At 36.4% G+C, this 24,916-nt stretch overlaps 1 protein-coding gene across 1 annotated transcript; it reads left to right on the top strand.

Annotated features, from left to right (window-relative positions):
• Window positions 1–15,605: 15,605 nt before the first annotated feature.
• Window positions 15,606–19,627, top strand: LOC149168179 (uncharacterized). The gene is made up of 7 exons (XM_089428152.1): window positions 15,606–15,883; window positions 17,012–17,393; window positions 17,695–17,922; window positions 18,079–18,433; window positions 18,543–18,673; window positions 18,840–18,975; window positions 19,088–19,627. Exons 2-7 carry the CDS (start codon window positions 17,047–17,049, stop codon window positions 19,325–19,327), a joined length of 1,437 nt encoding a protein of 478 aa, XP_089284278.1. The 5' UTR covers window positions 15,606–15,883; window positions 17,012–17,046; the 3' UTR covers window positions 19,328–19,627.
• The last annotated feature ends 5,289 nt before the right edge of the window (window positions 19,628–24,916 follow it).

Below are 24,916 nucleotides of genomic sequence, written 5' to 3'. Positions count from 1 at the left end.
AATATGAAGGGGCATATTTTAACATTTTAATACAGAGAAGGTGAATTATAAATAAAATATTTCAATGTCAACTACATATATATGAATATACCAGCTTCCTAGATGCACCAAGCGCTTAGGGGGATCAAATCTCTTTTCACTCAAAAAGATGTTTGCATCTCAAGAGATTTGATCCTTCTCGGCGCTTGGTAGATCTAGAGTTAAGATGGATCTAGGTTGCAGGTTGTAAAAAAATGTTGACTTAAGTTTTTTAAATTTAACAATAAATTGAATTTTATAAACCAATATTGAATTAGTTAAATTGTATTTTTGAATAATTTATTATTAATAATATTTTATATTAAAAATTGAAATAGTTACACATTTTCGTCTTTTTAAGAACTAACTAAATTATTTTACCTTTAATTATTTTATCGTTGTGAGTATTGAAATATTTTATTAATTAAGTTAGATTTAATATCAATGAACTATCTAAGCAATAGAAAAATATTTATCGTAATTTTACAGTCATAGTTTCAAACATACTAAACTTATAAAAATATCTTTGCATTTTTTTAAAGTAAGTTGTTTTACATGCAATTTCTTATCTAAAAGTTTGATATAAATTCACCAATATATTATGTATAATAAACTTTATTTCATAAAAATAAACATCATGACAATAATCATCTAACAAACATAAACATCATCAAAGATACACATTCGAATTCACTACCATCATCTATTTATATACACTTTTAGTAGCACATATAAACGTCATTAACTAGCAGAAAAATCTAATAATCTAATAGGACATCATCATCGCAATCACATCTAACAAAACATAAAGATTGTAATCTAACATCATCACCGCACACATCGTAAAATTAATATAAATCTCATGTCAAATAATTGCTATCACGTACACATCTATGTGCAAGCACATTAAATGAACATATCTAACATGACCTAACAATATACACATCAGCACCAACATATAAATTAAGTACATAAACATGATATATATATATATATATATATATATATATATATATATATATATATAAGTCAAATAACTACATCATGAAGTCAAATAAGTGCAATCAAATATATGATACAACAGACGTATTAGTGCATGCCGCCTGGTTTTCAGTAGAAGGCAATGGATGGTTAACTACTGCCTTATCAAGTACGTCTGTCGAACTTAGCTGAGGTGAAGTTCAACTAAGAGGTGGTTGGTTTGCAGTAGAAGGGAGTGGTTGGTCTACAGGAGAAGGTGATCGGTCTGCTCTGTCAGGAGAAACATATGACACATCCTCTAGCTCTAGAATCTCGACATCATCAAGTGACTAACGAGCAACTATACTAGCAGAAGGATCACCGCCACCCTGACAGCCATGATCCGATGGGGTGCTACAATCGCTAGAAGCATCATCCTCTCCATCCTCATCATCATGATCATGATCATCACCCTCATCATCATGACCATTCTCATCATCTAATGGATGTGTTGTTGCATGATGCCCTGCAATCCTCATCGTTGTTAGTGCCCTACTAGCTTCGATCACATGCTACATAAGGGACATCAAATCCCACGAACAGGTCCTATAGAGATCCAGGAACATCAGATTCACGTTGATATCTCGAGGCCCCATAAGACGGACTCCCTGTCGAACCAAAACTCTGACCAATCTATCATAGTAGTCCACCCAGCATTGCATAACAGGCGTCCGCCCCTGGACGCCCACTCCCCCCTGAGGATGTGCCTCACCCTCACCCTCTTGGGCCTCACCCATCTCCTCATCTCCTCTGACATCCGGTGGGGGAGGAGGCATGTCCGCATCGAATGTGCTGATGTATACAAAATATATAGTACAAAAAAATAATTAGACAATTTCATTAAACAATTTAATAAAACAAGTTAAATAATGTATTAGAATAAATTTTATTCTAATTCATTCAAATAAGAAAATGAAATTAGATTAATTTAAAGAAAACATTATTATTACCTCTATCATCTGGAGGCTCATCCATTGTGAAGAAGATGTTGGGACACCATCTCCAATAAATCCCCACGTACGGACACCCCAATATAGAAAATGCATGGTCATCTCAAAATCAATGGTTGGTTCCTCGAGTCCTTGCAAATGGTCTCTTAAATCAGAGACCCTCGCGAGGAAGGATGCCATATCCCCATCCTTTGATCTCTTCATTTTATATAGTTAGTTCCACAATGACATCTTTTGACTTGTTGTACGTACAAAGTACAAATTCACTAACTTGTCATACATTGCCTTGGAAGTATTTAGGTTTGCCACAAATGGAACAAGAGAATCCTTGATTGATTCAATTATGATCCTTTGAGCTATTACTTCCCCTTTCTTTTACTTTGTTAGTTCTTGTGTCTTATCTTTCTCAGATTTAGTAACTTCTCGAGTAACATATCCCATTACATCTTGTTATGTGATATCAAGTCAATCCTTTTCTTTCATGCTAGTTAGTTTGAAGCCCCAATGAGCTTATTTCTCTCCTTGCAAAAAGAACCTAGACTTGAAGATCCAACCATTATGAGATAGTTTGATACTTATAACTAGAATAACATCTCGAACCTTCTTGATGTCTTCAAGACCTTCAAAGAGTTTTTTATGATGCCCTTGAAAGATGTTCCCTGGGATTCCTCCACTAATAACTACCAAGATTGATGCCTTCAAATAGACTTTCGTTTTTGTGAGATCAATACCCTAGATGAAGTTTTTGATCTTCTTCAATATAGAAACCCTATATTAGAAGGGTATTCTACCAATGAGCTTTTAACTAGATTCCTTCAAGAGACAATCTTCTTCTTTTTTGCCTTGAGAGCTTCTTATCCCTTGATCAACAATTCTTTCTCGTGTCCTTATGGTCGCCTTCCTTGCTCACCTTGGCTCTAATACCATGTTAGAAAATGTGAAGTGGCAACTTATTAAACTTATTTTCTTTGACCTTGATACTTGCTTGTGAATCTTAGATATATTCTTTATGTTCTTTTAGTTAGATTTATTCATAAAAAAATAACAAGAAGCAATAACAACAAAAGTGGACACATATATAGGCTCTCAGCTAGGGGAAAACCCGAAAACTCCTCTTCTTAGAATCTGCTTCAAATGAGATACAAAGACCCAATCCTTAGACCAAGTCCTTCTCCCAGTACCAAGTCAACCCCCCCCTCAAGTCCTTCTTGAATCTGCACCAAATTGCTACACATTGCAACTTCGATCTGCCTACTACAACACTGCTACTGAACTTGCAACTTCGGCCCTACAACTCTTGAGGAAACCCTAATTTGACCTCCTTCTGAAACCTTCCAAGAGAAAGATAGCTCTTCCTAAGGTCAATGAGATCTAGAAAAATTTTCCTTCCTTCCAACTACAAATTTATGCACTTCATCCTATGCAACTTGGCCCTGCAACTTCAACCTCTTCCAGCAACCTAGAAACCATAGAATTTCTCATGTGTGAGAAAGATAAAGCCCAAAAACCAAGAAATTGTGTCCTTCTTCCTTCTTCTTGACCTTCACTCTCCTTCTTGCAACTACCCAGCTATAGATCAAACTCTTTCTTGTAGATCGAACTTGTGAGTGAGTGTATCTCCTAATGAAGCCGAATTGCTCTTTATATAGCCTTCTCAAGGGGCTGAATTCCCTCCTTTAGGATGACTTGAGGATCCTAGGGGCGACTTGTACTCTTGAAGATTCTCGAACTTTCTAGACTCGAAAATAATTCTTTTTACAATTACAAATTGCCTGGAAGGGTCTTATAAACATGATGTTGTCTCATTTGACTCATGATAATAAATATTAAGACCTAACAAACCCTAGAAGCACGAAGAACATGTTTTTAACTAAAAGACCGTCAATAATGAGCATGAAACCCATGCTCTAATAATATTGATTTTTCTTTTCTTTTTCTTATTTGTTACATAGGATACATATTGAAATGCGTACAATAATTATGAAGATCGAAACTAGTTACATTTCTCAACATGCAACCTCTTAGTCAAATGCTTCTTGTGTTTCCTTTTAACTGGGTTGAATGCTCCTTGACCATCATTACTATGAGAAGAGGGCAGGGGATTAGAAGAAAGCTAAAAAGCTTGAGCCTTAAGACAACTTTTTGCAAAGTTTCCATACTCATGACAAAAATCAAATTTAAAGGGAACCTGTTCATAATCCAAGGCTTGACGATGGGATCAATTGTCCAAGTTAAACTGAATTGCCTAAGAAAAACCTTTGAAAAATCCATTTCAACGCAAATTTTGGCACACGAGAAGTTATTCTCCTTGTCCATATCATTAAAAATAAATTAGCCCAACTTATCTCCTATAGCCTTGGAAATACCTTCACCCTAGCAAAGAAGGGGAATATATCGCAATCTGATCTACGTTGGCGCATAAAAAATTTCCATCATGGTATTCAATTCAAAGACTAGTGGGTTAGAAACATTCCTCTCATGCCCATGAAATAAGATCTAGATCTGTAGATTTGACCCTAACCTACTTGTTAAAAAAAAATAGATAAATCATAATAACCATTTCCACAATAGAAAATACCAACGAGTTCATGATTTACCCAATAAACAAAGGTCCATTCTAAAATAGAATTATAGCTAGGCCATACGCCAATGAACTTACCAATCAACCCTCTTTCCTTCAATGTAGTCACATTCTTCTTCACAGAGGAGAAAAACCCCAAATCAAGAGAGAGAATTGGCTCTACCTTTTTAACATTTTTTTTGAGAGACCCATTGAACAAGTAAAGATCTCAACCACTGAAGAACAAGAGAAACACCACCAATTTATAATCTGGTAGCAGGAAAAACCCCAATGAGCTACGAATGCATGGAACAGAGAAAGAACATCCTAATTGAGAGCAAACTGAGCTGACTAAAAACCAAAACAAACCTTGATTCAATAGCAAAAACTCTAGATCTATCATAAAGACTAGAAAAATCTACATTCAGCCACAAATTAAACCCCATATCTACAACAAAATTATCAACATAAAAAGAAAAACAACACTGAGTAAAAAAAACCCTAAAACATCTTCAAGTCCATTCTCACTCTCCTTACAATTTTAATAATAAATAAATTCAAATAATTAAATTAATCGTTAACATAAAAACTATACGCTTTATATCTAATGATTTAGCTTTTTTTACCTAATTTTAAATTAAATTAGGTTACGTTATCTACGAAGAAGACTTTCCTTGCAGAATTAGTCCACGTAAATTTGTACTTAGTCTAGGGAGAAGACTTTCCTTGTAGGCTTTCGTTCGGAAATACAATAAACAATATCAATAACATATCTTCTCTCTTAAAATTTTTTTAAAAGAAGATCAAGATCAAAATAATATATCGTCAAAGGCTTTGTTTACTTTACTTGAATTAAAAGTGGTATGCAATTCCCTAGAGTCAAAGTTGCATTTAATTTAGTATAAAAAAGATGTTGTCAGGTAGGTAAATATTAGTAGTTTTGAGACTTTAATTTTTAACCATTTATATTTTATTGTAATTTATTTAAATGAGTGCATAATGATTTTATAAAATTACAATTTTCAAATTTTACGTAATTCACAATATGACATTTATATTTTTTTCCCCGATATAATTATATATAATTTAAATTATTAAATTAATTTAAATTATATAAAACATATTTATATTATTATATTTTAATAGGAAAAAATCTTGTAAATATAAATCTATACTTAAACAAGGGTTACATAGTAATAGTTTTAATTATTAAACTAATTCAAATTATATTCAACATATTTATATTATTATATTTTAATAAGGAAAAAAACTTATAAATATAAATCTATAATTAAACAAGGGCTACATAGTAGCTAGTACCTGTCACTTAGCTTAAATATAGTTTAATTAAACTAAAAAACAATAAAAATATAAAGATTTCATCACAAAAATAAAACAACTAATAAAATATTATATTGTTTTATGCCATCACCAAAAATTAAGAAATATGATTAACTAATATTGTTTATATATATGTGTATTTTATTTTTTATTAATATATATTTTTATAATTACATTTATTAAAATAAGTTTTTAATATAGTAATAAGTCATCTTAAATTGAAAATATGAAGAAAAAACTTAAAGTGATGAGAATGGAAATAATAGAAAATAGAAAAAAATAAAAATTATAAAGTTAAATAGAAAGGAATTAAAACAAAAAACCAACAAATTATTAATGAATAGAAATGGAAGTTACTAAATAGCACCTCAACCAATCACCTTACAAATAAATAATAATAATAAAAAAATAAAAAATAAAAATCTCAATGTTAAACTATGGATAATCCGCAATTTTTTTGGTTAAAGATAAACTAATATGCAATCAAAGCAAAATTGAATGCGTAATACCATGTCCGCAACAAGTATAATAACTTATTTTTAATATAGAAATATTAAATCAGCCCAGATGTATCTTAACTCTATATCTTTCAAGCACCAAGAGGGATCAAATCTCTTAAGGTGCAAACCTTTCCTCAAGTTTTGCACTCAAAAATAGGTTTGCGCCTTAAGAGATTTGATCCCTCTTAACACTTAGATCCAGAGTTAAAACGGATGTATGATGGCTATAATAATACACAGATGGTTAGGATTTAACAAATTTTGTTTATCTTCATTAAAAATAAAGAAATGACATTAAATGCAAAATATAATTTCTTAATTAATCATGATTGAAAATATTATGTTAAGAAAATTATGCCCAGGAGCATAACATTACATAAAAGATACAAAATGTAAAAATTCAAGTTATCAACTTCTAGTTGTTCAAAAAAACCTAATACCATAGCATGATTTTAACAACAAGATTTCAACACTCTAAATCCTAGTAGTGTAAATTCTCCAATACAATGTTGATATTAAACAAAATTTAACTTTTATATAGTGATAAGTCTCAATGTTTTGGTATTCTTCCACTTAGAGATTCACTGGCTCCATTGGAGGAGTTGTCCACACGTACCCAAATGTCATTTCCCCGACAACCTACCAACTCCAACACTCACCTCCACATGTCATGATATTACAGAATTCGCAGGTGAATCACCATCTCGTCTACAAGATATGTTCCAATTTCTAATGATGTTACCTTATTTATTAATTGGTCCTCTATAAAGTTGTTATGCTGCAAAACATGGGTCATTGTGAATTCATTCAAAAATTTCAAATGGGATTAGATACTTCTAAATAGGTTGATGAGTTTGAAATCTATTGGAGAGGAACCAAGATGAGGGTGCTGAATTATAATCTTAGAGTCCCTTATTATGACCAGATTATGAAGATTGAGCAAGATGGATTGGAGTAACCCTTTAAATAGAGCATAAGCCTCTGCTTGGTTGTTGGTGGGCTACCTAAGACTCCATGAAAATGATAGTTCAACTTATCCATTGGGGCACATTAGCACCCCGACCACACTTGACATCCCAAAATTCAAAACATAATCTTAACCATTATTTCCTTTATTGTCTTAATTTTTTCTTTATAATTTTAAATATTATTAATTGTGGTAAAGTGTCTAGGTAGTTTCCATTTTGGTTTCCAATATCCCTTTTCTTTTTCTCCATTCTCTATCTGTGCCTCTTCTCGCTCACTCTTACAAGACACAATTGCTTCAATACACAAATTAATAGAATGTGTGCTCATTCTTAGCCTCGACGAGAATGGCTATGAGCCAGGAGCCCTTGCCATGGGTAGTTGTTGACCATGCTTGTTTCATAAAATTGAATTAAGCACAAACGGGTTGGATGAGTGAGTTGTTTTTGGAAGTGTATAAGGGCCAAATTGCAAAGACATGGCTTTCTGGTGAGAAACTAGGCACCTCCACTTGATATCCCATCACATAAGTCCATCGAAGGGTTCATAGGGATATCACATAAGTCCATCGAAGGGTTCATAATGCACCATGGATGGAATTCTTAAATACTATTGAATTTAGCTATAATTTTTTTTTGTAAGCAAGTAAAAAACGTTATATTAGCAAAAATGATGTACAAGATTTACATAGTGATGTTGGTGAGAGTTTGTTTAGGACCAATTGCCATACATGGAGTAACCAAAAGCTCCTTGAGTGGAATCATGAGTCCAAAAAAGCTTAGTAGCTAATAATAGTTGACCAAGATAGCGGACTTAGATAAAGCTAGAGAAGGTGGCGAACAAAGCTATTAGTCAAAACCCAAAAATCCTTGTGAAGATTTGCATGAGGGTTGAGCATAGGAGCCATTTATGATGACAAATTAAATAGTTAGCTTACCTCTGGAAGTCGTTGAGTCATTTGACATGTGGTTGGTCTGTCCATGAACTGTAGTGTCATCTAGAGGTTCCTCAACAATGAGACATCCATAAGAACTGGAAACTTGTTGAGCCAGAGCTTGGCCGTGTGGCAAAGTCAAAGCTTGATCATGTTGTTGAGCTTGTTGAGCCGCATAGTCCTTGTTTGGTTGGCCATGCCACAATGCTTCTTTAATCCGAACAGAGGGGGAGAGAGAAGTAGGCGAGATGGGAAGGGAGTCATTGCCGCCTTGGAAACTGGAAAATGAGGGGGAGAGCGGGACAAGAGGGAAGGATATGTCGAAGAAGTGAGATAGCTAGGGCAAATATCGGCGGAGGAAACTTATTTGAGCACTTCCTTGACTACTTTTCGTGAGGTGACATCTTTGGCTTGTTGCTACTTCTAGAGGTGCTTGGAAAGCAGATTCTTGAGAGCCTAATTACTATCACCAATGTGCATGCATTCATTAGCCTCTAGTGAAGAAACACTACGATGTATGCTCATTGGAATTTTTAGGTCGAAAAGAGTAGAATCCTCATCATAATCAACAACATGAGGGGGTCGCCCACGACACATCCGTTCTCACGAGCAATGGTAGCAGGTTGAAGAATGAGGAGTGAGAGTGCAAAGATAAAGAGGGAATGACAATGATTCTCCAGATATGTAGGGGGTGGATAGCTATGGGAGAAGCAAAGGCCTGTCATAAAAAAAAAAAAAAAAACTGAGCAGGAGGGAGTCATATTTCCAGAAGATTCGCCATCGTTGGGGAAGGGGGTGCAAATTAATTGAAGCATGAGTTCCATGTATGTGGAGATCACATCAAGGATATAAAACAATGAATTGAGTTGCATTGGGTTCAGTGGATATGTGAGCCAAAGAGGAATATTAAAGGCTACAAAGTGCCACTTTTGGTGCGATTGCATGAAGGCAATAAATGCCGCTAAGACAACTACTTTCAAACGACACCCGCATTTGAGAAATTTATCTATAAGAAAAAATAGTTTATATTAATAAATATTTAATCATAAATGAGTTCGTTCTTGTGATGTTTAGTCCCCATTACGTCTAAAGTTCAAATCTCAAGCCAAGGAGTTGAGGTTGAGAGACATTTGTAAGGGATAAAAAAATTCCCATGGGACATCTAAGCTAGACCGAGTCTTGAACAATCTTGCTGATAACATCTTGTACTTGGGCAGATTGTTTCTCCATTCAATATTGGAGTTGGCCTCGACCTAAGCAAAACCTAGATTAGGAAAAAAAATTATTATAATTTTTATGAATCGATAATTTAAAGATTGAAACAATAAATATTGAAGTAATTTTTAACAATAATACTACATGGAAGTATATGAGATATTTAAATTAGAGATTGTATATTTTGTAAAAATTTATATACAATATGTATATCAACCACTTTTAATATGGTTGTGTTAGTTTAATAATTATAATAAATTAATTTGCATTATGCACTCATTAATAACAATAATCACCGTCATCTAATTTTAAGGCCATAATTAAGCTAGACACCATATTAATTTATGAGATTTTTTGGTGCGAGGCAAAAACTTTACTTTCCTGTAATAATTTGAGTACCGAAATTTAAGAAAAATATTCATACTCCATCTCTATGGATTTTATCCTATAACCTTTTAAACATAACACAAGTTTTTAAAATAATTTACCATATTAAAAATGGATTACTATAAAAAAAATTTAAGAAAAATATTCATACTCCATCTCTATGGATTTTATCCTATAACCTTTTAAACATAACACAAGTTTTTTAAAATAATTTACCATATTAAAAATGGATTACTATAAAAAAAATTTACACTTGATTTTTTTTTTTTGAACCATTCCTTTACAATAATAACAAGAGTTTCATGTTTCGGCCTGGAGTATGCCGTAAAACTGCTTCTGCTTGGCTAAGAGCTCGTCTTCCTCGGACGTAAGGAAACAGGTTAACGGCCCAAGACCCAGAGGCATCTGGCAGGAGTGAAAGCCTGCTCCCTTACGGACCACCAGCGGGTTATTACAGGTGGCGTGGTTTTCCTTGATAACGGTGATGAGTCAAACCGACATTCATGGATAGCAGCCAGAGATGGCTGTCCTCACTGTTGGTTTGACACCTGAGTTTGATAGGTTTTGCCACCTTCGGAAAAAAAAAATACAAGAGTTTCATGCAACAAATGTCCCTAGGTTTTGCATGAAAATACTAAAGGCAGACACTGGGGACATAGATTGTTGCTCCTAGTAGTTGTAAACACCCTTGCAATTATAAGAGGGTTTCAAGCTAGGCCTAAATAAAATCTGAAGCTTTTCATACCTTTCTATGTTGAAATTCCTCTTCTTCATAAGTTTGCTCTGCCTAGCCATGAAGTACTTCTAACATCGAGCTTTCTTTTGACATTGTCACAAGATAGAGATGTTGAGTGCAATTCAGAGGGAAAGTTCATTTTTAGGATAAATTGTGGATGGCAAGATAAAATGTTACAAATTATAAACCCTGAGATTGTGTTAATTGCCAACGATATACCTACCAACAAGTGGGTTCGTGATGGTTTGCAACAAGATTGATCCTTTTCGAATTTTTGGTTAAGGAGAAGATCCCATATCATATTCTCATAAAGAACTAAAAAAAAAAAAAATTGTGAATAAACAAGTTTCTCTGTCTTATTTGAGTTACTAGATTGTTTCTTGCATTCAAGTGCTCCCGTGCAAGTCCATGTTTAATGGTATTATAATTCACTCCTTGACTATCAACATTGTATCTGATGCATTCTCTAACAAACTTCTTTGAAACAATGACTAATTATTCATTCTTCCAATTTGAGGAAAGAGTTCATCCTCGGAAAGTAGTAACTTGTCTTCCTCAAAGGCAATATCTTCAGTGAGATGTCTCATTATTTCATCCTCATTTTGAGCATATCCAGTTCACGCCCTTAGGTTTCGATGCCCTCACTTGTCCTTGTTGGTGCTCTCGTCTCCATTCCCTTTTGTAGATAGAGAAGTGAAGTCATCCAAGAGCATCAGGGATGGATAACCATTGGAGTCTTCACGCTTAACTAAGTCCCCTCACAAAGTTGTGACAACCTTGGTCAAATCTATGTAACAAAGTTAATAAAGGCAAAATAATAACTAAGGACATGAGACATGTATTCCAAGTTGAATGTTGGGAAAAAAAACAAAGTGATGGGGATCACTTGTGATTAATTAATGGCTATGGAAGTTGGCAAAGACAATGACAAAGGCTTTGTAAAGGCATGAGGAATTTATTGGCATTTTATTTACAAAAATAATGGAAAATATGAGAAAAGGAAGGTGAAAGGTCACAGGTTGCATGTGAGGAGGAAATTGAAGGAAAATAATGGAAAATGAAGAAAATAGAGGCCTCATTAATAAAAAGGCCTTTGAGGATCAATACATTTTTTTTTTAAAGCTTGGAGGTCTCTCTTCTATTCTCTCTCTCTCATGCTCTTGGACACTTAAAGTTTTCTTAGAGCACTCTTGGAGGAGTGTGGAATACTTGCGATTTGGAGCAAGAAGGCAAAAGAAGAGTAGGAAGGCACAAGAGGACATTAGGATCAACAACAACAACGAGTTTTGCTTGTACATATCGAGTTGCATGTATGATTTCCTTGCTTGTTTTGGCATGCATGACACATGCATGTGGTTTCTTGGTCATGATATGTCATTGACATGGAGGTTTTCCTGGATTAACAATGGTTTTACCTAGCCTTGTCATTTCGTGGATAACCATGGTGTTGTGGGTTTATTTCCTTTTGTTTTCTGGATGGTTCTCATGTTCCTTATGGTTGTGGGTTGATTTACTAGTTCTTGGAGCCTTGGTTGGACAAATGCTCTGGAAGCCCTATAACAATTTGGTTTGAGTTACTAGTTCCTAGAGCCTTGGTTGGACAAACGCTTGGAAGCCTTGTAACAACTTGGTTTGAGTTACTAGTCCTGGAACCCTTGGTTGGACAAACGCTTTGGAGCCCATGGTGCGTTGAGTTACTAGTCCTGGAAGCCCTGGTTGGACAAACACTTTAGAGTCCGCCAACAACTGTGGGTTGAGTTACTAGTCTTGGAAGCCTTGGTTGGAACAAACGCTCTTGAGGCCTGAACAAATTGGGTAGAGATTGATCAGGTGATGGTTAGTGATGTCCGACTGTGAGGTGGAATCATTGGTTGAGGGTCGAGGTGGTTTAAACTTTGGAAGCCCTGATTTGGTTTTGGTTGATTTGTTTTGCGAGATCCCACATTCATGCTTGGAATATGGTGCAAGGGTGATTGGTTGAAAGACATATTTGGTTCAGCCCAATCTATGGTTGGGTGGTACGTGGAAGTCGTTGACTTGGTTGGATTTGTACATGCTAATAAGAGATCCTTTTCCTTTGGTATTTTTATGAGCAAATGTGCTTGTTATTATGTGGCTTTAATTGTTGTTTCATCATTGATATATCTTTGGTTATTTGTTGGTTATGAACATGTTTTATGATAATTTTGATGTGTGGCTTTCATCATATTTTGGTTAGTAGTTGAAATAATAATGAATGAATGACCTAATAGATAACAACGCAGCTATTGGGAGGAAATATCAATCCTTCTTGATGATTCTCAGATAAGTATGAAATCCCTATGTTCATATATGTTGTTATTACTTGTAGATTTCATGTTTACGATATGTTTAACGAAATGCCTATCATGGCTAGTAGGGGTCAAATCAAGTCCTTGGTCAAGTGTTTGCATTAGTAACCTTATCTCAGTGTTAATTATCTTTTATGGAAGTTTCATGAAGTTCTGGGTAGTGGCCTGAGTCCTGATCCTAAAAAAGTGGCATAGAAATCGGGGTCGCTGGCATAGAACTGCCTAAAAAATGGCACAGTCACATGCATGCCTTGCTTTGGGAGCGACTGGAGGGTCTCAGTCACATGCATGGCTTGTCATGGGAATGCTTGGGGGTCTAGATCAACAAAACATCAAGTTGTCTCAAGGGTTGGGCACCTGGAAGGGTTGGTTGTCTCCTGAAGGTTTTGTAGCTCTTGAGGAAGGTTAGATTGGTCTTGTATTGTCGGTTCCACTTCCTTAATTGTACTTGGGGAGTTGAATCATATCATAGTAACTCTTCGTCACATGTTTACCTTGGTGGACCGGGTAGCTTGGGTAAATGTGGGAGTAGGGCATTACAAAAACTACTTCAACATTTGCAAATTGGTGCCTACACAAATAATCGAGAATAACACTCATAGTGTCTGCCATTGGTACAATCACCTCGCAGTATTACGAGTTATAGTTTAGGCAACTAATGTTATGATATCATTGTAATAATGATAATAAACACACAAGAAGGATTATGAATACTCAACCAAAATGCATTACATTCCACATATTGAGCTTGATTGAGATTCATTTGAGAAACAACGTATTTCTCCTCATCTAAGCCCTCCATGGCTCTACCTCTGACCCTTCTTCTATTGAGGTTAACCACACATGCAACTGTGATTGCCACTACTGATATCACCACTGCCACAATGGGAGTACTAGACATGATGCTAACGGGAACATTTAAAGATGGTATGTGCGCTCCCATCCTTGGACTTTATTGACAATAATAATACCCACATCGGTAAGTATAATACACTTCTATCATCTAATAATACCCACCTAAGTAAGTTTAAGACGCTTCTATCGTCATCCTGCCACCCAATATAAGGCTTAAAGATCAAAGGATGAGGTATTCCCATGTCATCCAATCAAATGAAGTTTGTTTGTTTGTTTGTTTTTTTTCATAAAACAAAACGAGCCTAGATCTATCTTAAATCCGGATCTACCAAACACTCAAAGAGATCAAATTTCTTGAGACACAAACCTCTTTAAACTGAAAAGAGATTTGATCCCTCTTGATGCTTGGTAGATCGAGAGTTAAGATGGATTTAGGTTGATTTAATTATTAATTATAATTAATTGATTTTTTTAATAAAAAATGGATATGTTGAGGGGAAATCTTGGATAAATAATAATATTATAATATTATATTTTAAGTGATATTTATTACGACCCCCACAATCACCTTAAACGGAACCTCTGAAGCTTCTACCTATATACACACATTATGTATTCATCCAATAGAAACAAAAGTTACAAAAAGACAGAGGGTCACCTAATCCATACAAATGCCCAATAGGAACATATCCATCAAAACTTTTTACCTTAACAAGACACATCGTTATTTTCTACCACTAATTATCTATCTAAATATAACATCAAACTAAGATGGATCTAGGCTAGTTTAACTTCCCCGTTAAATAGGTTATATTCCACATGAATACCATGGGTTCATGCTCATTTTTATTTTTGTTATTATTTATTTTTTATAGGTTTTTATTTTTATTTTGTTAATTTTAGTTCATTTTCATCAAGTTAAAATGTTTACATTACATTATGGTACATTGAAGTTATACACCTCTACCATATTTTAATTTTAATTTTAATTTGATGGAGGTAAAATATTTATGTTATATTACATTATGTTACATTACACATCTACTGGCTGAAATAACACCTCTCAGCTCCATAAAAAATGAGTAATTTTATTAAAAAAATATTATATTACATTTTAAATTAAAAATACTATATTCAAAATCTAGAGTAAAAAAATGACAAGTTAAATTAAGTTACTTTAATTATTAGTTTAGTTTATTTAATTTTAATTTTAATTTTATGTAATTTGACTAGTGAAAATGTTTTATTAGTTTAGTTTAGTTTATTTATTTTATTTTTATGTTTATCTAATTTGACTAAGTGAAAATGTGAAATAAGATAGGACAAGACATTACAATATCTCTACCTACTGGGACAGGTGTAAATTTCAAGTACGATTTTTTGCTAAATCTTAATTCATGTTGTTTAAATTGATTTTTTGATTGCATATATAAATTCAAGACCCTCTAAATTTTTTATAGCATTTTAATTGTAAAAATTCACTTATTAAACTTTTGATTTCAATAATTCATTACCAAAAAACAAAACAAAAACTTTCCAAGAATGAGTACTTACTCATTATCAAATTTGGGGAATTAAAATATTGGACATAGTTACTAAAAGTTTAATTGATATCATTAGCGATCATAGTGAAAAAGGAAGAAGAAGAAACCCGATAATATAAGTCTAACAAATAGCTTTGACAATTTCTTCTCTGACCCACTCTCCACGCCGCCATTGACCCTTTATTTTAATTGACAAAGAAATTGATTGATTCAAACATCTTTAATGTATCTCACAAATGAACCAAATGCCAAAAAAATATTGATAAAGATATAAATACAATCAAAAAATTTGTAGAGAGAGCATGACATGAATGGCCAGTAAAACCATTTGCTGTGAATAAGCAGAGCCAGGCAGTGCTTCAAAGGCGAGTTTGTCATCGACTAAGGGTTAGTAAGCAGCCTTAATTCATTAGAGGACATGGAGGTGCTAGGTTAGGTAGCTGGTATTTCGAAGGCAGAGGCGCATCTATTGCAGATCGTTAATCCCCTGCAGCGGATCAGTAGTTTTCCAGGCTCAAATTTGTAAGGTATGTATCGTATTATTTTACTCTTACCCCCCTTGCAGTTGCATTAATTGCTAATGCCCGAGAGAGGATTTCGATGGCGATTTTCGCGCCGGTAATGAAAGTTTTGTTTTCTCGAGCGTTTTCCGTTTGCTCGAAAGTGCCTCTCTGAGATGGCCGAGGTTTTGCTCTGGGTTTGGTAGAGATCACCGGATATTTTGTTTCTGGGTGTCGCAGTAGTCCAGCTTTTGTTTTGGGTATGACAGCTGTTTTTAGCATAGATCAACCGGGGTTTATATTTTTGTATTTTTTTTGGCCTATCTTTGCCATACGTGAGATCTCGCGTGGTATTCTATGTTTTTCTTCTCTGGACACTGTAATCGTGATAGATTTTAGACTCTTTGTTGAAGCTCTTACTTTTGCCACTGTCCTTTCCAAGGTCTACTCATGGCTGAAATTTATTTCCTGATTTATAACTAGAGGCCATGCCAATTACTGTTTGCTATTTTGTAATTCTTGTTTTAGTCTCTTGGCCCTCTTTTGGTGACATCATTAGACAGCGCATTGGATCATTCTCCATATTTGACTCCGTGTTGGACACTTCCTCTTCCTCGCCTTTTTGCTCTTCATCATGTCTAATAGACTTCTAGATACTCTCTTGCACTCTCTCTTCATCTTTTTTCATTATATCAGGTTTTGCTTTATGCTTCCAGAGCAGCTAAGGACATGGATGATGGCACCCCTACAGATTGGGATCACTGATTGTTCCCTCTAGTTCCATTGACCTTTCTTTTAGTCGTTTGTTTGACAAAAAATAATAAAACGATCTAATCTTATTTGGAGGATAACGAATCTGTAATCTGTTTGAAAGTGCTAAATACCATGGGGGCTGTCACTGTTCATAAAATTCTCTACATTGCCACTCTGGAAGATTACTATGACATGATTATTAAATTAAATGGTTTAAACTTTACTACGAGTCTGAGACAACATTAGCGTTATAGTTTCAGAGCATTTTGTCTATTTCAGTTAATCATAAGTTGCTTTTATTAATAGTAAATACTGCAATGGTTATAGAATGTAATCTTCTTGGGTATTTTTTTTGAGAGGGATCTGGCATCGCATGGTAACTATGTTATTACATGACAGCAGTGTGTTAATTTGGACGGTTCTTTGGAGAAGGAAAAATGCCAAGCGGTGGGTTTCGTGTGCTGCATCTTGTGAGACCATTTCTTTCAATCTTACCAGAAGTCCAGACAGCTGAAAGAAAAGTACCCTTTAGGGAGAAGGTTCTTTACACTGTAATCTCCCTTTTCATCTTTCTCGTATGCAGTCAGTTGCCTCTATATGGAATACATTCAGCAACCGGTGCGGATCCATTCTATTGGATGCGTGTAATTCTGGCTTCTAATCGGGGAACTGTTATGGAACTTGGTATCACCCCAATTGTTACCTCGGGCCTAGTAATGCAACTTTTGGCAGGATCCAAGATAATCGAGGTGGATAATAGTGTTCGTGAAGATCGGGCACTGCTGTAAGTATTGTTGCTATTTTTTAATTTCATGACATTGATTTTGAGTTTTATGATGATCCACTAGTTTTGTGATTTCTTCTTAAGTCTCCAGATAGAGCAGTTGTGAGTCATCTGTGAGTTCATTTGGAAACCCCAACCCATTCTTTCAGAATTGCAACTGGGTCTTTGAATATTCCGAGCCTTTTTTTATCACATCACATTGTAGTCAATGTTGTACCCTGTTGCCAGCTCATAAACTGCTGTTATCAAATACAAAATATTTCTTTCCTTACGCTCATAGTGTCTGGTGGTTTTGTTGTAGCAATGGTGCTCAGAAGTTACTTGGAGTTCTCATCACAATAGGTGAGGCAGTTGCATATGTGCTGTCTGGAATGTATGGTGACATCGCAGACCTTGGAGCTGGCAATGCCATCCTTATTATTGTCCAGCTCTTTTTTGCTGGTATAATTGTGATATGTTTGGATGAGTTACTCCAGAAAGGGTATGGATTGGGGTCTGGCATTTCGTTGTTCATTGCTACTAATATATGGTAGGTACCTTTATCTACGTTCGTGGTGTTGGCTTTTATTTTGTTCTCTCTTTCTAAAGAACTTGTAGGTGGTGGTATCTGTAAAAGTTCAGTAACCGTCTGGTTTGGCTTCTGTGTAAATCTTCATAATTTGATTTTTCTCTTGTGCAATTGCAGTGAGAGCATAATATGGAAGGCATTTAGTCCTACAACAATTAATAGTGGACGAGGTGCAGAGTTTGAGGGAGCTGTCATTGCATTGTTCCATTTGTTGATAACCAGAACTGACAAGGTCCGGGCTCTGCGAGAAGCTTTTTATAGGCAGAATCTACCAAATGTCACCAACCTGCTTGCCACAGTTTTGGTTTTTCTCGTTGTAATATACTTCCAAGGTTTTCGTGTTGTTTTACCTGTGAGGTCAAAGAATGCACGTGGGCAGCAGGGGTCATATCCTATCAAGTTATTCTATACCTCAAACATGCCAATTATTCTGCAGTCAGCTCTTGTTTCAAATTTGTATTTTATTTCCCAGGTATGTTTTCTTTTAGTCTTTTATTTACGAAATCTGCAGATGCATTTATTTGCAATCTGGATCCAGATAGTTTCATTTATTTGGCATGTGTATTTCTATTGTTTTGCAGCTGCTTTATAGAAAGTACAGTGGAAACTTCCTTGTTAATATGTTGGGAAAGTGGAAGGAGTCTGAATACTCAGCAAGTGGTCAGTCAGTTCCTGTAGGTGGTCTTGTTTATTACATTACTCCACCTTCCAGGTAAATGCCTACACAATATTTTCTGTTTTGGTCAGTAAAATTAGTTTGATATTGGTGGGAACCATAATAGGGGGGATTTGCTTTATGCATGGATATTACCGTATATATCCAAAGAGTCTCTGTTTTACACAGCAATTGTGAGTAATAAATTATCGGTGGTATGCAGCTTGGCAGAGATGGCAGCAAATCCTTTCCATGCTCTTTTCTATTTGACTTTTATGCTGACAGCATGTGCACTGTTTTCAAAGACATGGATTGAAGTATCTGGTTCCTCTGCCAGAGATGTGGCAAAACAACTAAAGGTATGAATTAGAAAGGAGGAGTATCTAGTTTTATAGATTTCTACTTTTTCATCATTTGCTGATTACTTATTCTTTGATATCGAAATAAAAATTTTATTCCTTTAAAATGCAGGAGCAACAAATGGTTATGCCAGGCCACAGAGAATCTAATCTTCAGAAAGAGCTAAATCGTTACATACCAACAGCTGCAGCTTTTGGTGGCATGTGCATTGGTGCTCTTACTGTCATGGCTGATTTTATGGGGGCTATTGGTTCTGGTACAGGAATCCTTCTTGCAGTGACTATTATTTACCAGTACTTTGAGACATTTGAGAAGGAAAGGGCCAGTGAACTAGGTTTCTTTGGTTTTTAGTGCATTTGTTTGCATTTTATATTTGTAGAGATTACATCTCAGATTAAACTTTGAGTTGGGCTCATGCTCTGGCCATCAAAGCATTTGAATGCTGGGGGTTTTACACCCCTTTAAAGTTTTGCAGCAATCTTTTGATTAGATCTTCAATGTAAGACTTCACGGAAGTCAAAAACTGGCAGGCAGAAAAAGTCCTGCATGCTGTACTGACAATGAGATGTCTAGGGTAGTTTAAAATAACTTCTTGTTTCTTTTGAATAAATCTTCTTGTAATACTAGAGAGGCCACTCAGTTTTGGTGATATTTTCAGTGCTTTGTTTAGTTATGTGAATTCGTTAGATGCAAAACAAGTATTGGTTAATTTCATGAAGACCAATCTGCAGAATTGGAAATGTAAGCATATGTGCATGAATGTAGTAGAGAAAGTGGTACTGTTCTAATTGAAATGAGAGTGAAAGAGACCTTTTGAAAATGTTATTGTTTCAAGCAGTTGGAACGGTATCAGTAGGAATCAGTATGCAGAAATTAAACAGAATAAATGGGAAATTGACAGCCCTTTCAGTGTGCCTTGCTTGGCATATCTTGTTGGATGGTGCCCTTATACATAAAATTGAACAAGAACTAAATCGTATTATATCGTGGTACTGATTTGTCAAAATTTCAGGAGCATTTGGCAGACTTATCTGGCCATATGCCAGGAACCACAGAAATGTCCCATGCGTGTTTAGTTTGAGAGTTGATATCCATTGTTTAACAAGATCTTGGGTGATATTGTAGATATGACCCCTATCACCATTTGCATAATATTCTAGATATGTGATTCCTTTTCACTATTTGCATGATATTCTAGATATAAACCTGTCACCCTTTGCATATGTTACAGCCAACAGATCTGTTGGTTTTTGTATGGTGCCATTCTACATAGAATTGATCCAGAACTAAAAGAATACAATTTTGTGACACTGATTTGTCAAAATCCAGTGGCACTTATAGACTCATCTGGCCATATGCCAGGAACCCCAGAAATGTTTCTTGCAGATTTAGTTTGATGGTTGATGGCCCTTGTTTGAAAATTTTTTGGGTAAATTTTCTAGATATAACACTTGTTATTAGATGAGTAATATTCTAGAATCATGGGCAAAGTCTTAGGGGGTAAATGTTACCATTGAGCTATTTTTCCATTTTTTTGGTAAAAAAAATTCATAAATCTCCATTTTTGTTAAAAAGGATTTTCCCCAAACTATAAACAATAAAATTCTTTTACTTGGGAAATTGCCAAAATTTTCTAGAACCTATATAATTTTTCTAGAAATTTGAATATTTTTCCAAAAATATTGCCAAACATTATTCAGTTTGACATTTTAGGAATTAGTATGATTTGCCAAGGTTTCTACGAATCTGTCAGTTTTTAGAAATATTATGGTCTGTTTTTACATGAAGTTGATTAAAATGAATTTGTAACTGACCAAGGAAACTTTGGAATGGAAGTGGGCCCATTATTTTGTGGATATGTGTTGAAACAATGGAGTCTTGGAAATAAGTCTAGTTGCACAGCAACTGCTCCCTGCATCTCCAAAACTTGTTCCCTCCCTTCTGACATTTCTGGGAGCTTGAAACTAGGTATGGAACATCCCCAATTGGTTGGGAACTGTTCCAGGAACTTGGGAGCTTTTGGGGATCTTGAACATCAAGGCAACAGGAGCTTAGGGACACTCTAAATGGAATTTCTGATATAAGGTTCTTGTAGAAGCTCCCTGTCTGACAGAAGGTTCCCACAAGCTTGTGGATCCCAAATTGGTGCATCCTTAGCATGTTTTCTTTGTTAAATGGAGTTAGAGGAGGAAGGGTTCAACTAAATTTAGCGGGTGCACTAAATTTAGCAGAGGGACCTACAGGTGGGCCAAAGGTGCAGATTTGTTTTTTCTCTTTATTTTGACTTGGGGAAAATTTTAATTTTCCTATAGTCAAAAAGTGAAACGATCTCAGCCATCCATTGAGATTTAATCTCAGCCATTCGTGGAGAGCAGTATATATATATAGCATCAGCAGTAGCTGATCCAGTAGCAGTTAAGGCCCCCACATTTGATGACAACTTCTATCAGTAAAGCTCGTGGTAGGCCCAGGTTGACTTCAAAGGAGGGAAAAGGCTGCAGACTTGGCTCATTATGCACTTCACAGCTTGTGTGCTCAGCTCAACAAAGTGAAGGGTGTTCAGTTCAGCGCCTAGGTTTTTCAGATCAGCGCAGTAGGGCAGAAAAAGAGGCCAAACAGCTTCAGAGTATTTTCCAGCCAATGTACACTTCAGCTGGGGCCACATTCAGCTGTGTAGAAGGGCCGTATAGGCCTGTACAAGTTCGTACAGTGTGCACGTAGGGAGGTCAAGTAGGAGAGAAGTGCACAGTCTAGTTGTGTTGTGGGTTAATGAGTGAAGGGAAGTTTTCCTTCGTACTTGTAAGCAATTCTAAAGATTTTTCTGAGCATAATAAGAAGAACATACGAGTTTGCAGGTTTTCCCCAGTTGGGGTTTCTTTGGTAAAAATTTCTGGTGTTAAAAAAATATGAATGTGCTTATGTCTTCAATTTGTTTTTCCACAGTTAGAAAACTCAGTATATTTGATGAATTAATCTTGAAAGTTCAGTTTCAGCTCTTTCATTAAATTAGTTTCTGGGTTTTAAAAGTCTAACATGGTATCAGAGCCAGTGTTTGATTGAAGACCAGAAAGCACATTTATTTCCTTAGGAGCAGCTTAAAGAAAGAAAAAGGGCGAAGTTTATCAGAGGGTCCTGTGCTAGGGTTTACGAGAACCAGCTCTGCGCAAAGGTTTTCTCCTAGCAGGCTCTGCGCTAGGGTTTTTGAGCAACACGAGCAACAAAATGGCATATTTGAGGCTGAGATTTGAGGACCTCCTTGAAGGGGCATCAAATTTCTGCTCTTGGAAGGAGAGGATTGGTGTAGTGTTGGAAGAGCAAGGAGTTTGGGAGTTTGAGGACAGTCCACCAGCCCAACCACAAGACCCTTAGCAGTTGGCCCAACACAATAAGGAAACAGAGGCCAGAAGAATTAACCTGAAGGAGTTAAGGATCACATCATACCTCACTTGTCCAGAAAGAAGACAACTCATGCTATGTGGACATCTATCGTAGGGTTGTACTAGGATTTGAGTGAGGCCAGGAAGCTGGTACTCAGAGTTAAACTCAGAAATATCAAAATGGAAAAGTCTCGAGTCCGTGGTCTCATATCTCACCAGATTCACACAAGTCAGGGACATGTTAGCTGGAGTTGGGGAGACAGTCTTGGACAGAGACCTTGTTAGCTTTGCACTATTGGGTTTTCTCAAGTCATGGGAAAACTTCATTGATGCAGCGAGTGGCAGAGAGAAGCTTCCAGATTGGGAGCGACTATGGAGGGACTGTGTGCAAGAGAAGGTCCAAAAGCAGGTCAAATCTGGGACTCATGCAAAGACTGAGGAAGAGGAAAACTTTGCCATAGCTAGCAAAGGGGGCAAGGCCAAGGGCAAGAAAAATGTAGGAGGGACTGAGTCCAATTTATGAGGCAAGAAGAAGAAAAATCTCAACAAAATTAAGTGCTTCTCTTGTCATCAATTTGGGCACTACTCCCCCAAGTGTTCAAATAGGAAGAAGGTTTCCAAGAAGGACCACATGACAACATCAGTAGAGGTGGAGGAGTTCACTTTTCAGTTTGAGAGGGAGTTCTCGTTCATAGCTTGTATCGCAAGCTCAATGGCCAATAGCGTATGGTATATTGACAATGGAGCATCTTGTCATATGATTGGGAACAAGGGATATTTCAGCCAGTCCAAAAGCAGGTCAAATCTGGGACTCATGCAAAGACTGAGGAAGAGGAAAACTTTGCCATAGCTAGCAAAGGGGACAACGCTAAGGCCAAGAAAAATGCAAGAGGGGCTGAGTCCAATTTATGAGGCAAGAAGAAGAAAAATCTCAACAAGATTAAGTGCTTCTCTTGTCATCAATTTGGGCACTACTCACCGAAGTGTCCAAATGGGAAGAAGATGTCCAAGAAGGACCACATGAAAACATCAATAGAGCTGGAGGAGTTCACTTCTTAGTTTGAGAGGGAGTTCTTGCTCATAGCTTGTATCGCAAGCTCAGTGGCCAATAACGTATGGTATATTGATAGTGGAGCATCTTGTCATATGACTGAGAACAAGGAATATTGCAGCTAATTGACAGAGAAGGATATGCAGTTTCACATAGAGATGGGAGATGATGGCAAGTACCTAGCCAAGGACGTAGGTATCATCAAGTTTGAGAGGGAGTTCGGGAATCCTCTACCTTAAAGATGTCATCTACGTCCCAAGGTTGAAAAAAATCTTGTTTTAGTCTCAACCTTGGAGAACAAGGGTTATGAGGTTATCTTCGATAGAGGAAAGGCCTTTATCAAGCCCTTCAACTCTAGAGCAGCTAAGCAGATTGGAGTTAGGGTGAAGAACTTCTATAGGCTATATTTCAAGATAGCTGCGGCCTTGAGCAGTAGAGGAGTTAGTGACTAGAGCCATGACCCATGGGAGCTTTGGCATAAGCGTATGTGTCACTTACACCATGGAGCATTGAATATATTGAGAGAGATTGCCACAGGGTTGCCATAATGCAGCGTAGATCAACATGATGTGTGAAAGGGCTGCACAATTGGCAAGTATGCCAAGACATCCTTCCCTAGCAAAGATAGTAGGGCCAAGAGTATTTTGGAGCTAGTACATTCTGATGTCTATGGACCATTGTCATCTCCATCCCTTATGGGATACAGATACTATGTCACCTTCATTGATGACCACTTGAGAAAGACGTGGATCTTCTTCATGAAGAAGAAAGATCAAGTCTTCTTGAAGTTCGTGGAGGTCAAAACCTTGGTGGAAAACCAGACTAGTAGGAAGATCAAGGCACTGAGGTCAGATAATGGTGGGGAGTACATCTCCAATGCCTTCAGGGACTTGTGTGCCAAGGAGGGCATCAGGAGAGAGCTCACCACACCTCATAACCCTCAACAGAATGGGGTGGTTGAGCACAAGAACCAGAGCATTGTTGGAGCGGCTAGGGCCATGTTGCATGACCAGGGGCTACTAATGTTTCTTTGGGCAGAGGCATGCAACACTGCAGTCTTTTTGCAGAATAGGAGCCCACACAAGGTGCTGGGCAGAGTCACACTAGAGGAGGCTTTCACGGGCAAGAAGTCTGACGTGTCTCACTTTTGGATCTTTGGCAACCTTGTTTGCTGCCACATGTCTTTTGATAATTGAAAGAAGCTAGAGCCCACAATAGAGAAGAGCATTTTTGTGGGCTACAATGAGACATCTAAGGCATACAGGGTGTATATTCCAACACTTAGGAAAACAATGATCAAGTGTGATGTGAGGTTTGAGGAGGAAAGGGTTCTTAGGTAGTCCTTGCAGCGTGAGCAGGGTGTAGCATAGGAGGAGAAGCAATAGACTCCTAAGCAAGAGGCTTAGCGAACCCCTCAAACTTCATCACAACCAGTTATTGGGTAGGCTGAGTAGCGCGTAGGTGAGGAGAAAGCGCAGGAACAAGAGGAGAGAGTAGAGTTAGAGGGGCCCA

The sequence above is a fragment of the Pinus tabuliformis genome, chromosome 4_2 (genome assembly GCF_031772625.1).
Source record: "Pinus tabuliformis cultivar Carrire ecotype Pingquan chromosome 4_2, CPIR1, whole genome shotgun sequence".
NCBI lineage: Eukaryota > Viridiplantae > Streptophyta > Pinopsida > Pinales > Pinaceae > Pinus > Pinus tabuliformis.
Note: the sequence above shows the minus strand (reverse complement) of the source record. Positions and strands in the feature narration are given on the sequence as shown.